Below are 17957 nucleotides of genomic sequence, written 5' to 3' on the forward strand. Positions count from 1 at the left end.
TTTAAAGTCAAATTATTCCTGATAATTTGTAGCTCAAGTATTATTCATCAGCTAGTCATCACAACAATTATAGTCTGTTCTCATTTGCTAGAAAGTTTTCTCCAAGTGTTGGTCAATTCCCATGGGAGACAATCGACCCAATCAATGAGAGAAAGAGTTCATTCAAGAACTCTCAATGACTTTCATTCTGTTCTCTTCTCCTCCATGAATCTCCACCTCCATTCCCCAAGTGGAGAAAATGAGTGACAGGGAAAGCCCCAGTGTCCAAATACTTACTAGTGAGACAGCCTTTGGGGTTTTCTTGTTATTGGTAGTGGCATCACGGTTACATTTTTCATTCCTTTCCCCGTGAAGCCATGGCTCATGGTCTTCCCCACTCAAGTTGATTATGCCTTAGAAAACTTTACTATCACAAGAATTTATGCAGGAATTGTATTCTAAATGTATGAAGATGACAGCTATTGAATTTCAAATATTGAAATTACTATGTTCTCAATCTCTCCCAGTTGCTATATCTTACACATTCTTCCAATACCTTGCTTTATTTTATTAAATGCTATCTACTAGTCCTGATTACAGAAAAATATACAAACTTATTTCCTTTTATTCAGAATATTTTGCATAATATATTACAAGTGTGTCCACAGTGCAGCTAGTGGGAAGTTGTTTCCCTTTCCTTGTGCAGCATTGACATTCAATATCAGAGGGAGGTAAGTAGAATGTACTTTCTTGGGAGAGGGTGCCAGGAAAATCTGAAGATGAAAAGGATGCCCTAGAGCATGTTTATGAATCTTGGTAAATACTGGATAAGATGATTTCTCGGGTCCCTTTAAACTCAGCTACTTTATTATTCTACAGGTTTTCATGAAGTTCTTTCTTTTTCAAGAATCCTCTTCAGAGCAGCTTTGACTTCTTTGTTCCTCAGACTATAGATAAGGGGATTGAGCATGGGATTGAAAAGGCTGTGAAACAGGAGCAGGTATTTCTTTTGCTCCTTGGGGTTCCCATATCTGGGCCCAACATACATTATAATGGCTGTGCCATAAAAGAGTCCAACCACACAGAGATGGGATGAGCAGGTGGAGAAGGCTTTCTGGCGCCCCTCCCCTGACTGAATCTTCAGGATGGCACGTAGAATATGAATGTATGATATCACAATTGAGGTAAAAGGCCCTACCAGCACAGACACGGCCCCAGTCAATACCATAATCTCATTAACGTGGGTATCTGCACAGGCAAGTTTGAGGACAGCTATAATTTCACAGAAAAAGTGGTTGACTTTCTGGGGTCCACAGAAAGGCAATGGTATGAGTAACCCTAGATGTACTAGGGCCAGGAGCACTCCTAAAATCCAGGCAGTCAATGCCAGGGTGATGCAGACTCTCCAGCTCATGATGACAGAGTAGTGGAGGGGGTGGCTGATGGCCACGTACCGGTCATAGGACATCACCACCAGGAGAAGACACTCAGTATGAGCAAAGGTCAAGAAAAGAAAGGTCTGCGTCAAGCAGCCAGCAAAGGAGATGGGCTTGTCTGGCCTCAGGAGGTTCACCAGCATCTGGGGCACCGTGTTGCAGGCATAGGCTATGTCGACGATGGCCAGGTGGGAGAGGAAGAAGTACATGGGGGTGTGCAGTCTGGGGTCCAGTGAGATGAGCCCCAGGATGAGCCCATTCCCCAGCAGGGTGAAGGCGTAGAACAGGGTGAAGAGCCCAAAGAGAACCATCTGAATCTCTGGGCTGAGGGGAAAGCCCAATAGGATGAACTCTGTGACAGAGGTCTGATTTCCCGCCATTTCCCTGTGAAAGAGATAATGGAGCTTACCAAGTCTGGATGCCTGAGGGAAGTGTTTAAACGTGATCTATGTGTGTCATCATTTATTTCCTGAGAAAACATCTTCAATGACATTTTTGTCCTGTTTGTCACTTTCTAAGTGAAAGCTATGCATTCCAGATGACACAGAAGGAAATGTTTTCACTGCAATAAGCTGCATGCTAGCATTCTATTACAGTATTCAGTAAACCTCATGTTTATTAACCAACTTTCACCACAGCTTAAAATATTAATACTTAAATCGCCTTCATGGAAGTGGGTATTTCCCTCAGTTTGTAATGATTCTAGCAGAGGTTTGCCTATGTGGGTTTCCAGGTGGCGGTATGCATATATCCATACATGTGAATTTGTGCTGCTGCCTCAAATATCTTTAATATGAGGATGGGAAGAAGGATAAGGTGCACGTCAGTGATTCTTCCATTAGGTTTTTCTCATGAATTTGTGCCTTCAATATATGAATTATTTGTTAGCCTTGCCAACCTCACTGACAGCATAATCTTGAACAAAGTAGAGGATGGCAGGCCATTTGCCCCAAATTTGGCTAGATTTCAAATGGAGACCTTTGTCTTTTGACTTTTGTACCTACAGATGTTCTATTCTGATTGTGCTATCTTATCATCAGGATGGTACCCCGGGCACCCCTATTATACTTGATGTTATATTTATATTCTGTATCTCTTTATCTACCTGCTTACCTACCTACCTAGTTTTTCCCAAATATTTTGCCATATCTTACAATAAGAAATATCTACTAGGTACATACATGCGTTAGTATATACATTCTTGAGTCCTTATTATGTGCGATGTATTTTCTATATTATTCTATTCTATTTAATTAGTAAAAATGTTGGTTTAATGATTTCATGGTGGGTCATAGCCTGGGTCTTAACAAGTTCTGTTCCCTATCTAAGCCTAGAGCAAGAGGCTCTATTTGTAGAACCAATGGCATATTTTATGGCCTAACTCTATGTAAAAAACTTATTATTTATCATGGATCTTTAGGTTTTAGTGGCTTATCAAATTTTTAAAAAATCTTTCCACACAGAGTGGGTACTCTGAAGTTTGGATCATGCAAACTTTAATCCATTGCTTCTGTTTTGTTTCACTCCATACCTTTCTTCAGTCCAGAATCCACCTGAATTTCACTACAATAATAATCCTAGGAAAATTCATAATTGAGTTCCTATCTATCAGGTCCTCATTTGACTTTTCTCTTAAGCTGGTATTTGAAAGGTCCCTTAAACCAAAGCAAGTAACCTTTTACCCTGTTTCAAAGATAGAGTCAGAATTCATAACAGAAATTATTGAAAGATGATTTTATCTTAGTTCAGAAAATAACTGTAATAGTGGGAATCACCTCCTTGGAAACTGGTTGTTTTATTGGAGATGAACTTCAGGTCAGTGAATGTTTTAAATCAAAAATTGACTAACCATCTATTTGAGACAGGATTCCTGTGTTGAATCAGAAGAATGCTAAGGTCCCTTCCAACTATAGGATTCATTGGCCCTAAATGTATAGAAAATTGTTAGCCATATTCAGTTCACCTTTCTTGCAATATTTGGAGCCAATGAAGACAACAATGCTGTTTCTAAAATTTCATATGATGAAGGCACACAATAAACCAAAGTAGAAAGACCAATGAGTACCTCATCTTCCTCCTACCTGCAAATAGCTAAAAGACAAAATATAAAATGCACAGATATCTACTAAACATATTCTATGTCCTGCTTCATCTCAGCTGAGGGTATAGAAGACAGTTCCTGTCTACTGGTATATATAACCTGGTTGGAAAGACAGGACAGTTAAAAGGAGTTAAAAGGATTCACAGAAGATACTTATTCTTATATTTAATACATTATCAAAAGAAATTTCACATTCAAAAATAAAACCTTCAGGACACTCTTCTTCTGTAACAAATTCCTTTTTTTTAGTCAGTCAAGCCCATTATCTCATGAAAACACCATTAGGTGTTCATTAAGGTGTTCATTAAGTTCATTAGGCAATAAAAAAGTTTGCAAACAAAACTTTCAAACAGCTATGCCATAATTTAAATAGGAAACTCAACACTAAATGCAGGAGAGTAAATAATACATATTAAGTGTATCTAAAAGGGGTGATAACTTTTAAATATCCGATTAGCTAAAATCTATAAATAGCAGAAATTTGGCACTGGCCAACACTAACAATTACATTTTGCATTATAATTGTTCATTACAGCCTGTCAGACATTGTATAGTGAACAAAGACTGGGTAATAAACTTATCTCATATTTACAGCTAAAAATAAGGAGACAAACTGCAAAGAAGTTGGGTGAAGTGCAAGTAAACCAATAAACAGCATATATAAGTTAGTTTTGGATTATTTTCTTCCAATGATCTCTTGGAAGAAAAAAAATTCTCAACAAAGGCGACAGTATTTCTTTGAGAAGAGAGAAATTTACTCTCTGTGTAGCTTACCCACCTCTCAAGCTTCTGAGTGTTTGGCCTAGGGGGAGAGATGAAGACTCATCCTGCACATCACCATCTATTGCTCCTGGGGAAGACGGGCTCTCACTGTACTTACCTCTGGTTTTCTTAGAGTGACATTCATGACAAAATGCCACTGATGATGATTTCTTCACTCACTGCGGGGTCCATGACCCTAATTGTAAGAAGCATTAGAATGTCTTTCAGGTTCCTCCATATATCACAATTAACACAACCTTGGATTTATTTTGGTTTCAAGAACTCCAACAACGCCTCCACCACCCACCTCAACTAACACCCAGAAAGATTAAGTGGTATTTAGGGCAGATGAAACTCATATATTTTTCCCATACTCTCTGGTGTTGGCTAAATTTTATACCACACCTAGCCTGACTGACCATGCATCCTATTTTTTCCATCAAGTCACCACAAGGAATACAATTTATAAAGTAAGACCAGGTAGCAGGACCTATAGAAGCTATGGGGAACATGGCAAAGAGTCAGGAAATAGGATAAGGTGTCCCGAATGGGACTTGTTAAATCTTGTTTTGTAGATTTTAACTAGAGTACAGAAAGAGAAGGAAAGCTCTCATCAGGAAACAATCTCTATTTTTTAATTTCCAGAGATGCTGAGCTCAAGGGGGTGGAAAGACCAAAGTTCCCCTAGGTCTGTACCTACTACATTTTCTTTTCTTTCTAAAATGGAAATGAACTAACCCCATTGTATAATTCTGGAAAATACAATGGAGTCAATTTGATGGTGATTTTGTGGCTTAAATTTCTTTTGTTCTTTTATCTAAATCTATTCTTACACTCAAATATAAAAGAGGTAGAACATAATTTCCTAAATTAGTTTTTAAAGTTATTTTAGTATACATACCAACCCACTAAGAAAATTATGGATAGACTAATTATTTTTTACCCTGAGAGCACTGACCTGCAATAAATCTGAAATGGGCTCTTCTCCATCACACCTGTTCAGGGAAAAGGCTTATTGGTCACTGGCATCCGGATTTGTACCCTGACATGTCGGAAAGATTCTACATGCCCTATAATGTCCAAGGGCATTTGGTGCCTAGAGAGAAACAGTCATCATTACCAGTATGCTATTCATGGTCCAACTTGTTAAACATATAAACTTATCATAATTCTTCCTTTTCTAAGTCTACTGGCATATAAGGCTCCTATTTCTATTTTTCTCAAAAAATTTTTTTGCCTTCAAATCTATTTTATCTGAAAAATACCTTTTATTTAATAACAAAAATGCTATGCTTGGTTTAGTAATTATTTAAGATTTTTGTATTTATTTTACCTTTTTAGATTTATTCAGGAAGTTACTTTTCTTCTACTATCCTTTTCTAGTTTTGTTATCAATGTTGTATTAGCCTTATAAAATGAACTGGATAGTTGTCCCTCTTTTTCTGTTCTCACAAAGGTTTTACATAATATAAAAATTAGCCTTCCCTGAAGATTGGTAAAATTTGCCTTTAAAACTGTATAACTTAGTGTTCTCTGATTGGATAATTTTGGTCATCAACTCAATTTTTTGAATATTTATTGTTCAGATTTTCTATTTCTACATAAGGAAGTTTTAGCAATATTTCTAATTTTAATATTTATTGAAATAAATTTTGCTCATAGAATTCTGTTTTTAAATCTCTACTTTTTTTATTATCTAAGTTATTATTCCTATCATTGTATATAGACCTTTCTCTTTTTTTTTCCCTCATCAGTCTTACCTATTTTATTGGTGTTTGTAAAAGAATTAGGTTTATATTTTAATGATCTTCAAAATCTATTTTAATTCTTGATCATCTTCCTGAGTTGAGAATTGAACTTACTTTTTGTGTCCTATTTTTTTAAATAAATGTAACCAGAGATATAAATTTGCTTTTTTCTGCCCTTTTAGGTATGTATCTCAGTATGATATTTGGAACTTTCATCATTATTAACTTCATTTTAAAAACACAAATGATACAGAAGTACATTTTTAGGTTTCCAAATATTTGTTTTACCTTTTATTATTAATTTTAAATGTATTATCACTGTGGTAAAATAATGAATCCTTGTAATATTTTTCTTTGAAAATTGGAGAGGTTTTGTTGCTCTGTATATATTCAAATTTCATGATTTTTATATTATTTGAATGTTATGTATATTCTTTATTTCTTTTTTGTAAGATTTTATTTATTTTGAGAGACCAAGAGAGAGACCAAGAGAGAAAGCAAGCACTAGTGGGGATGGGTGGGGAGAGTCAGAGGGAGAGAATCAAGCTGACTCCATGCTGAGTGGAACCTGATGTAGGGCTCGATCTCACTACCCTGAAATCATGACCTGAGCCAAAATTAGGTGTTAGATCCTTAACCCACTGAGCCACCCAGTCACCCTCTCTTTTTCTCGGGTGTAGGATTCTTTATGTATTAGATCAAACTTGTATTTGTTTTCTAGAACTTGTATTCTGTTTTCCAGAACTTGTATTTCTAAATCTTTTCAGGATTATCAATTTGTTTCTGAAAACATTTTGCTAAATACCCCACTATCAAGTTGGATTTAAAAAACTTTTCATGATAATTCTCTGAGGTTTTATTCCCCCTAATTCTATAGTGTAGCTATGTTGTCACATACGTACATATTTACAATTGTTACATCTTCTTGATAGTCTATTACCTGTATTTGGTTTTTTTTTTTGTTTTTTTTTTTGTACCTGTATTTGTATGTACTAACTCACTCTATACTAATTAACGCTTTCTCCCTTATATAAACACAGATGCAAATATCTGCCTAGTATTTATATTATTGCTTCATTTTATCACATATTTGCATAGGATATGTTCTTCAATACCCTTATTCCAGGCTCTTCTTTGTGATTGTGTTTTAGTTGCTCTTATAAATAATATGTAGCTGTATTTTACGGATTTGAAAATATCAATGTGGAAATAGGAGATTATAATCTATTTTCGTTGTAAATATTGAGATGTCTAGACTGTCTACCATTTGTGTTTTCTGTTTCGCACTCTTGTTCTTGGCTTTTAGGATTTTTTTTTTTTTCTTTTGTTTGCTCTGTAAAGAGATACTATAGCATTGTCTGACCTGGTGCCCACTTTTTTTTTTTTTTTTTTTTTTTTTACACTTCATTGTTTTGTCTTCATTTAGTGAACAAAATTCCTAACTGTCTTGGGCATTTTCACTCAGGGTATAGGTAATACATGCACACTGTAATAACTGGATCCCCTTGAAAAACATCAGATAATTTTAGAAATATTCTATAGTAATTTTCTGTTCTTTAGCTCTCATACTTGCCCAGATATTTTATGTAATTGCTTGTATAACTGCCCAAATTTCAGAGTGTTTTTCAAACCTCTCTTTGAATCAGATGGGAATCCCACAGAAAAAGAGAAATCATATAGGTATTTCAATAGAGAATTTAATGTAACAAAATGGTTAAAGTGGTGTTGCAGAATTTCAACAGTAAAATTGAGCTCTGTGATACATAGGTAGGAGCCATGTGAAGCAACCACCATTCCTAGGGCTCAGATCCAGAACAGAAGTTGGTGTAGTTACAATCTAGAAGGTCAGAAGTCAGGGTTCAGACTTTACCTCTGAGGGAGAGGTGCTCCCCAGTGTGCACTGTTGCCCTCCAGTGAGAGTAAGGAGGCTCATTCTATGGGAAAATAAAGACTGAAGCACCAGGCACCTGCTGCCACTGGCAAAATGAAGAGTAGTTGAGCAATCCTGACAAAACCAGCAAGCAAACAGGAAGGAACAAGTCCCTTTCCCCTTAGTCCCAGCTCCCAGTGTCCCTTAGAGCTCCCCACCCACACAGCACAAGAAATTCTAAGCCCCTGTAATCAATAATCCAAATGTCCCAGTGTAGTTTGGGTACAATATGCTGGGGTTTCCAATAAAGAACAATTTCTACATCACTCCTATTGAGAACTAATTAAGGGAGAGACATAAGAGTTACTGAAGAAAGACTAAGTGGAGAATGTGATTTAGATGTGGTACCCAAATAGATTTGTTAACTCCTTACCCTGAAATGAACCCATTGCTAAAACATAGGAAACACTGTAAAACAACAGGCCTCCCTTACAAGACCCAGCCTACATACAACTAACAGCACAGAGGGGCAGAGGAGATAGCTGAGAGCTGACACCCAGAGGGATGGAGAATGGAAGATGGGAAGCCGTGCATGCAGAGTTGCATCTCACAAACTGACAATCAGGCATCGCCTCCATGTTGATTCTTTTAAGGGAAAGGTAGTTATTACCTGCTCACCTCCATCATACACCATTATCCCCAACACAAACATTACCCAACATGCTATAAAAGTACTGTACTGTAAGTACTAGGCTGTTTCTGGGCCAGCTTCTACTTAAGATCAGTAAATGCTAGTTTACATTTTGTAAACGTGGCAGTCTTCCTACATGATGATGATGTTCATGGTCACATGGATTCTCTGACAGATGCAGTTAGGACCCAGGAGACTCACAGTCTTATCAATGTTTTGTATATGATACAATGTTTTGTGTCAACGTATATACAAAGTGAATGCTAATCCTTTTCCGCAATACTGATATTTTAAATGTATTATGCTCTAGCCAGTAATTGAGTTAAAAAATTAACACTATAATGATATAAAAGCTAATCTTATTATGACTAGCTTTCCCGTCATACAAAGTTTTTTTTTAATATAATAGATATGCAGTATTACATTAGTTTTAGGGATACAACATAGTGATTCCACAACTCTATACCTTATGCCATGCCCACCAAAGCTATAGCCACCATCTGTCACCACACAATACCATTACAATTCCACTGACTATAGTCTATGAAGGAGGCAAGAACATATATAGTTTTTTAAAAAAATCTTCGAAGAAGCAAAATTTCATAATTATTAAATGCAGTCCTACCAGAAATCCTAAACTTGGGCTTCTTTATCTTAGCCATCATTATTATTTTCAACAGCTTTCCTTCTCAATTACATCATCATGGAGCTATTCTCATTGGAAAAGTACCCCAATTCATAATCTGCAGAAGGAAAACACTGACAGCAGCTGACAGGTCTCCACTCTCAAGAGCTGCAGAAGGACAAAATTACTTGAAGTAAGAGTCACTAGGAATCTTTCTACCCTATATTTGAATAGTTTGACATGGCTTCCATTTCTGCTACATATTAATATTTCCAGAGTGACTTCTTTTGTTTCTATCCAATATGACATAAATTTACCAGAGAGAGAAAACTCTAATATAAAAAGAAAATAGTTTTATTAGAGCCGAAGGTAGGACAGCCCAAGGAAAACACAATCTTCACAGGGAAGAAAGTGCTCCAGAGAATGAACAGTTTTTACAGGGTTATATACTTTTTTGGATCTTGCAAAAGCTCAAAAGATTATGCACTAGCATATAGGCAGGAATCATGAGTTGTTGGTTTTTTTTCTTTAAGATTTTATTTATTCATGAGAGACACACAGAGACATAGGCAGAGGGAGAATCAAGCTCCCTGCAGGGAGCCTGATGCAGCCTGGATCCCAGGATCCCAGGATCATGACCTGAGCCAAAGGCAGATGCTCAACCACTGAGCCACCCAGGCGCCCAGGAATCATGAGTTTTTAACATGAAGGAATGTAGGGCATAGCAGTATTAATATCTCAAGGATAAGATGGCTTTCCTTTAGGCTACCCATTCACAAAGTAGATGTACAATGCATGCTTGGTGAGCCATAAATCAAGCTTTGGTTTGAACAAAGTTCAATCATACAAACTTCTAAAGAGAGTTTTTCTTCATCACCATCTGAAACATCATGTGACCTGTCATTGTTGCCCTATCAAAGAAGGAAGGATGAGAATTATGTGTGTCTGACCTCTTTACGTTTGCTGTGCTCTAAAGGGGTTCTGCACCCACCTCTACTGAGTGTGTGTGTTGGGGGATTCCCCCCACATATACAATAATTCTCTAGACACCAGCAAGGTGTTCTCCAGTTCAACTCCATTCTGACCGTATATATCCTGAGATAATGTCAGATTTCACATTCTGTCAGATTTAGCATTCTGTCCCCACCAGACTGCCCCCCATATCAGATGCCCTCCCCGAGCTTCTGACTTCCTGGCTACAGACCAGGAGTTCCCACTACTGCCTCTTTGGACTGCAGAGGACAATCAGACTCCAGGTCATTACCTGTGTGCTTCTCACTGATTGGCTATAAATCAGAAGGTTCACGTTGACACCCTCCTTGGGTTTGCTTAATTTTCCAGAGCAGCTCACAGGACTCAGGAAACTTACTTTACTTACTTACTTACTTTACTTACTGATTTCTTATAAAAGGATGCAAATCAACAGCTAGATGAACAGATACATAGGCTGAGGTCCTAGACAAAGGAGCTTCTGTCCTTGCAGAGCTTGGGACCCTGCATGTGGAAGAGTTCTGGTTCCCAACCTGGAAACTCTCTGAACTCTATCCTTTTGGGTTTTAATGGAAGCTTCTTTGCACAGGCATGACTGATTAAACCATTAGCCATTGATGATGCATCTAACCTCCGGCTCCTCTGGTTCTCCTGGCAACCAGCCCCTACTTTAGCTGCTTTCCAAAAGTCACTTTATTAACATTAACACAGCTGTGGTGGAAGGGGGCTTGTTATAAATAACAAGACATCCATTTCACATTTATGGCTCCAAAGCAATTTCAGGAACTGAAGACAAGAGACTGAATGTGATAATAAAAGATGCTCCCATTGCTCTTATTCTTCAGAAAATTACAAAGGTTTTGGGACCTGTGAGCCAGGAAGCATGGATGAAGGCCAAACATATTTCCTATAAATCACAACATCACAGGTCAATATCTCATTTATTAAATATTTTGGGGGCTGAAAGAGAAATCCCATCAGGAAAATCTTAGGTTCACCAGAATCTGATATTTTGTTTGTTTTTTAGGGTTTTTGTTTGTTTGTTTGTTTTACTGGGGCATCTTTTATGATTCTAACTATTTTCATCCTGTTTATGAACCATCTTTCTATGCAACTTATTCTCAAAATCATAAAAAAATAAGGTATTTCTTTAGAGTACTGGTACTCAAACCTAACTATACCTGGGGCCTTAAAAAAAAAAAAATGCGGACCCCCGGAGACTCTGATTTAATTAACTTGCATGTGCCCAAGCCTCAGGATTCTTTAAAGCTCCCAGGTGATTCCAAAGTTCAGCCAAGGGCAAGGACCATTTCCTGTGGTTATCTTTTTCTTATTTTTTCTCTTCCTTGGTCATTGCCTTTTCTTTCATTCCTTCAAAAATTCCCATTTCAACATCTGGTTTTCTATAGGTTCATAATTCACACTGATAAATTCTGTTGCTTATCTAGCAGATTAACAGAGAATAGCTTATTTTCTTCTAGAATCATTAATTTTGTTCTATTTGGGCTTACTCTTCTGGAAGTTTCTGGTGACATTCACTGAGTGCTAATCCATTCGAGGCAAGGGCTGAATGTTTTCAATATCATTTTTCTCATGGTTAACATCAGTATTCTCAAATGAAAGGCAAAATCTTAAAAAAAAAAAAAAAAAAAAAGAAAGGCAAAATCTTCATTCACAAATTGAATGCCTTCAAAGAAAAATACAGTTCCTTGTTGTGGAGTCTTCAAGCCCAGTGGCCAAGAAAGAACTGTTGAGACGTTTTATGGTGCAACTCTGTAAGTTTATTTAAGTAGCATAAGGGCAAGGACCCATGGGCAGAAAGAGCTTCACTTTTGCTGTATGCAGCTGGTGGGTATTTGCTTAGTGCTCAAGGGGGAGGGGACATGCAGGGAGTGTTAGATCATAAATGTTTCCTCGAATTTCTACTCGTAAAACCACTTTTGCAAGATTTCTCTGGTGCTTATCGTTCAGCTCCATATTAACTATCGGTGAGATGTACCGGCAGTCATGAGACCCTTTAAGAATGTAGCAACCAGGACGTATTTGATCCTTATCAGAACTCTGCGGGCTATAGGTCAGCCTTCTGGGCTAACGGTGAACATTTTTCTGCTTCTATCCCACATCACTCCTCAAAAATATGCTTATTCTATGTCCTCAGATAATGATCACCCCACTCGACCTCTTCACAGCATATTTTGTGATAATTAATTGTGTATCAGGACCCACAGCACAGAGGCTGCCCTGGTCGTCTGGTCCACATCAAAAGTTAAACTGAAGTCCTGGGGCACCTGAGTGGCTCAGTGGTTGAGCATCTGCTTTTGGTTCAGGTTATGATCCCGGGGTCCTGGGATTGAGTCCTGCCTGCATCAGGCTCCCTGCTGGGAGTCTGCTTCTCCCTATGTATATGTTTCTGCCTTTTTTTCTGTGTGTCTCTCATGAATAAATAAATAAAATAAAAAATAATAAAATCTGAAGTCCTGCACTTGCAGCAAATACCTATGGAGCAATCCTAACATACACCCATCACAGTGCTCCAACTTGGCTTGAACAGCTTACCTTACCCTAGGACATCGGACCTACTGGCCTTATAAGGAGATCCCCAAACTCCTAGCTAGTTGTGTCCTATTTCCATGGTGCCTCTTCGAATGGTCCTATAAAACTTGCTCTTGCCCTAAGTCCTTTGGGAACAGTGTTCAGAGGTGGGTGAGGCACTATACTACCCTAATCCATGTGATGAGGGAGCAGGAGGCTAGCTGAGGACAAAGCACAAGCTGACACCCTGCAAACCACCCCTCCTCCATTCCCAGGTGGGATGTGTGTGACATTCCTCAGGCTCTCCTGGCTGCCCTAAAGCTAAAGGAAAGAAAAACAAATGGTTAATTTATAGAGATTACATTCTTGCAAGACATGAGTCTCCCTCAGTTTATAAATGTCTTAGGGATTTACAAGAAAAAACATTCTTATCAAAATAACCTAGCTTCCAGAAGGAAATACAGATAAAATTAAATGTCCTTATAATCTGCAGCCCATTGAAAAATAACTTGAGGCAGACAGAGTGTCAGGTTCCTCCAGGAAGCTCCCTACTGTCTTAATGTTGAGGCCTTCCTAGAGGGAAAAACAACCTTAATTTGATGATCTCCAGTATCTTGGAGGTCCTCTTTAGCATATGAAAGTTCTTTTGAAATCCTCTCTTTTCCTTACCTCCCCCAGCTCCCAAGTATATAATCAACCACCCCTCACAAACCCGGGGCAGCAGCTCTTTCTGCCCACAGATCCTGTCCCTGTGCTTTAATAAAATCACCATCTTGCACCAAAGGCGTCTCAAGAATTCTTGGTTGTTGGCTCTTGACCTCACCCCACCAAACCTCACCTATATTCCAAAACTACATCACATGGATTGTTTTCCTTTGAATAAAGAACATCAGGGTTATTACTAACTTGTTTTAGTTTTATCATCTAACATCTGATTGTCCTTCACTACTTCTAGTATTTTCTTACTGGAACCCACCTCCTCAGCATACTCTTCCTTCTGAGAGGCCTATTCTGTCTCTTGAGATCCATCATTCTCAACTGCTGGCTTGACTACTTGCCTCAGCGAACAGGTCACTCTCCTTCCTTCCTCCCACATTTTCAGACATGCCATCAGCACCTCTCTGCAGCAGCGGAGGTCAGGATTTCTGGAGTCAGGGCAGCCTGGCAGTACAGACACTGAGCAGACCCAGAATGGCAACAGAATTCATGCACCTGTGCATGAACAACGGCCTTTGTCTGTGGCTAGAAGTCCTGTGGCATCACCACAAGGTGGGTAGACTTTGAAGTTACTACAGATGGGGCAGGGGTTCAGAGGCAGGAAAGGTGATCTACCTTTGCATTTTTAACATATACTTTAATTCTAAATTTTTCTAATGAATTCTACAATTATTCAAGATTTTCATCTTCTCACTAGCCATGACAAGGGACTTATTTTGATTTAATGACTCATTGGTATTACTTAATCAGCATTTCATGGCTGACAAGCATTTCCTTTTTCCCTTTTTTCATATAAAAAGCTGTTTTGTTTATGTTAACAGTTACATTTACTAACATATCATAGCAACTTGTATGCTCAGCATGTTTTCTTACATCATATACTTCCACTTCAAAAAAGATGCAAGTACATCCATTTATAGTTCTCCCACTGAAGGCCTATGGGAGATACATTTTGTTAGACTTTATCTCATAAGATTTTCTCTCATTTGATTCTCTTATTCCTAAATGAATTTTGGCTAAATGTGAAATCATAGAGTGATGCTTCCTGCCATCATTTTGAATGTTCTCTTCTGGCATCTGTTTTGCTGAGAAGTCTGCTATTACTTCCTTGTGTCTATACTCAGTGTTCCTGCGTAAAGATAGGATAACATTTGGGAAGCACCCAGCAGATTCCCCCATATAAAGCAAAAGCATCCTTTTTCCTTTTGCCCTCAGCCCTTTGGAAATTGTGACTATCGTTAAAAGAATATACATAAAAAGAAGTTACAACAAAATATAATCTGTCTATTAAAGTCCTATAGCTCAAATATTGAAACAATTATTAGTAATCTCTAATATACTCAGGCATTTTCTGTAATTTATTAACAAAATATAGTTTTTGGTTCTGTTTATTCTTTTTGAGTCAGAGCCACTCCTGAGACCTTCTAGAGGACATTGCTTTATAATTCATCTATCCCAGCTACCTTGGCAGAAGCTTGGTCTTTTTGGTCTACATTTTCTCAAGTATTTTTGAACTGACATAAAAGTGAATGCAATCCCCTGATTTTTCTAATGGGTCCTTATAGAAACATTCTGAACCCAAACCTTTGGCTTATATTTTGTGTGAGATACATTATCCTATATTTTCCTCTTCTTCCCTCTTTGGTTTTTAACCTTAATTTAAGATATACATATTTTAGTGATTATAATTATTTCCTGGGTGTAGTTGAAATATCATTTTTATAAAAATATTGTTTTTTTTCTTTTCTACCTTTAAAATAAGTCACACAGTAACTCCATCCATAGTGCTTATTGTCACATTTAGAGTTAATATTTCCTTAATTCAAATTATTCTTTTTGTGGGGGAAGAGGGGGGGAAGGTGAGGGCATACACAGAGAAGGGAGCAGAGCAAGTGGGGCAGAACAGAGCAAGCAATGTCCTGATACTGTAGAGATATGGAGACTCAGATAATGGTCAGAAACAAAATGTTTTGCCCTAATTTAATGAGTAGGATAGTCAAAGAGTTGGAGACAGCAACCAGGCTTTTTGAGAAGCAAGAAGAAAATCATACATTCATACAGGAGAAAGATGGAAGCCAAAGGTTTCCCCTGTGCATCTTAATTTCATGGAATAAGAAAAATGAGGACTAATATTGATACATGAGAGGATGTAAAAAAATAGATCTACAGAACATGGATAATAATATACAATCACATATATCATATACCTGAATGGCATGTGATCTCACCAGAAAGAAAGAGAATTCAAAAGATGCCATACTTAGCATGTTAAAGAAATAACTATTGTCATACTCTTTTGGCCTAAGTGTTCCCATACTTATGTTAAAAGGGAAAAAAATTACTCTTCTAATAATTCTGACCACTTGGGCCCAGAATAAGTGATCAATATCGCCTGGAGCAGATGCTCTTGGAATTCTGTTGAGCTTCCGACAAGTCTTTACCAGATTTTGTCATGTTAGTGGTTCTAAATGTGAGTCTACAACATTATGTTACACTATTGGCCTCCCTTCATATTGTCTTCCTTTTACAATATTTTCTTACTCTTGTGATACTTTACGCCATCATCTTAATGGTCAGTTGTTACCTACACCTGGCTTTATAATCTGAACACTGGAAAAGGTAACTTTGCCAAATAACTGACTCTCATGTTTATTCTGAACACAAATTCACTTAAATTGAATGGAGCAGAATTAAAATGAAACAAAGATCCTGATACTTCTCTGCCTTTCATATATATATGTACATATATATTTATATTTATATATTTTAATATATTTATATATATATATATAAAATCCATAAAATTAAACTTTGATTTTCAAATAGATTCCTTGGGCTCAGATTCAGATAATTTTTCATAACTAATGTCATCATCCTTAGACTTGAAGTTTCTTATGCAGGAGGGAGCTGTGTAACAAGGTATTTATTCTCTTACTAGAGGTGCACTATTGTACAGAGTATATTATGGCATTAGTAGCATATACTTACAGCAATAAGGAAGATGAAAATCTTAGATGAATTTAAAGGGATATATGAGAGAAAAAAAAGCCTCAAAATAAAAGAAACTGTATTTTAGGTAGCTCTGGAAACTGGCCAGAGGAGTCCATGGCTCTCTGCTCCAGGGCTTCACTTGTACACAATTCCCTTACAGTCTGTGCTTTGTGGTCTGGAAGTACCCCATGTTTAGGGACAGAATCTGATCAATACATATTTTTAATATTGAAAATCTGAGACATTAGGTTTTTAAAGCATATATATTACCATTCCTCCAAATCTCACAGAAAACAAGTCCTCCACCTTTAAGGCTGTCCCTGGCATCCCTCACAATGATCTCTCCTTCCATAGCACTCTCTTCAGGGCACCCTTGACTTCTGTGTTCCTCAGGCTGTAGATCAGTGGGTTCAGCATAGGGTTGAAAAGGCTATAAAACAGAGAAAGGATCTTCTGCTGCTCCTCAGGGTGGTTGGATTTGGGGGCCATGTACATGACAATGGCGCTGCCAAAGAAGAGCCCCACCACACAGAGGTGGGAGGAAGCAGGTGGAGAAGGCCTTTCTGCGGCCTTCCCCAGACTGGATCCTCAGGATGGCAAACAGGATGCGCGAGTAGGACACCAGCACCAAGCAGAGGGGCCCCACTAAGATAAACACAGAAGCAGCAAAAATGACCACTTGGTTGAGCCTAGTGTCAGCACAGGCCAGCTTGAGGACAGACAGGATTTCACAGAAGAAGTGGTTGATTTCATGAGGCCCACAGAAGGGCAGCCTCAGGATGAGAATCACATGGACCAGGGCCAGCAGGGAGCCACATGCCCAGGAAGTGACAGCCTGAACAGTGCACACTCTCCAGCTCATGATGACAGAGTAATGTAGGGGATGGCAGATTGCCACGTACCGGTCATAGGACATCATTACTAAGATGAGACACTCCGTGTGAGCAAAAGCCATGTATAAAAAGGTCTGCATTATGCATGGGACAAAGGAGATAGTTTTTTCCTTGTTTAGAAGGTTTGCCAGCATCTTTGGGACATTATTTGAAGCATAGGCTATATCAACGATGGCCAGGTGGGAGAGGAAAAAGTACATGGGGGTGTGCAGTCGGGAGTCCAGTGAGATGAGCCCCAGGATGATGCTGTTCCCCAGGAGGGTGAAGGCGTAGAACAGGGTGAAGAGCCCAAAGAGGAACACCCGCAGCTTTGGGCTGAGTGGGAATCCCAGGAGAATGAATTCTGGGACCCATGTTTGATTTTCTGTCATTCCCTGGTAACAGTGTCTTTATCAGTCTCTGCTGCTGCAGTAGGCTGTGTGCTGAGGAGTGAACACAGGTCTGCGTTAGTTATTCAACAGAAAGAGGGGGTTTAAGGTATATGCTGTGTGTTACCTCAGCTGGCAATCCTTTTTAGAGCCATTATGTCAAATCCTTTAATCTACAGTAAAGCAGAAAGAAAATCTATTCAAGTAAGAATAGGTGAACACAAGATTTCATGTACTATTTTGATTTCTACAGA

The 17957-nt window shown here is 38.2% G+C and overlaps 2 protein-coding genes across 2 annotated transcripts; both read right to left on the bottom strand.

Annotated features, from left to right (window-relative positions):
• Nucleotides 1-862: 862 nt before the first annotated feature.
• On the bottom strand, nt 863-1795 carry OR2A25 (olfactory receptor family 2 subfamily A member 25). Its single transcript, NM_001388563.1, is given in 1 exon segment — nt 863-1795. A coding segment is annotated over 1 exon segment (933 nt).
• Nucleotides 1796-16772: 14977 nt separating this feature from the next.
• On the bottom strand, nt 16773-17706 carry OR2A5 (olfactory receptor family 2 subfamily A member 5). The gene is given in 2 exon segments (NM_001388513.1): nt 16773-16984; nt 16986-17706. Coding segments are annotated over 2 exon segments (933 nt in total).
• Between the last annotated feature and the right edge of the window lie 251 nt (nt 17707-17957).

The sequence above is a fragment of the Canis lupus genome, chromosome 16, assembly GCF_011100685.1.
Source record: "Canis lupus familiaris isolate Mischka breed German Shepherd chromosome 16, alternate assembly UU_Cfam_GSD_1.0, whole genome shotgun sequence".
Taxonomy (NCBI): domain Eukaryota; kingdom Metazoa; phylum Chordata; class Mammalia; order Carnivora; family Canidae; genus Canis; species Canis lupus.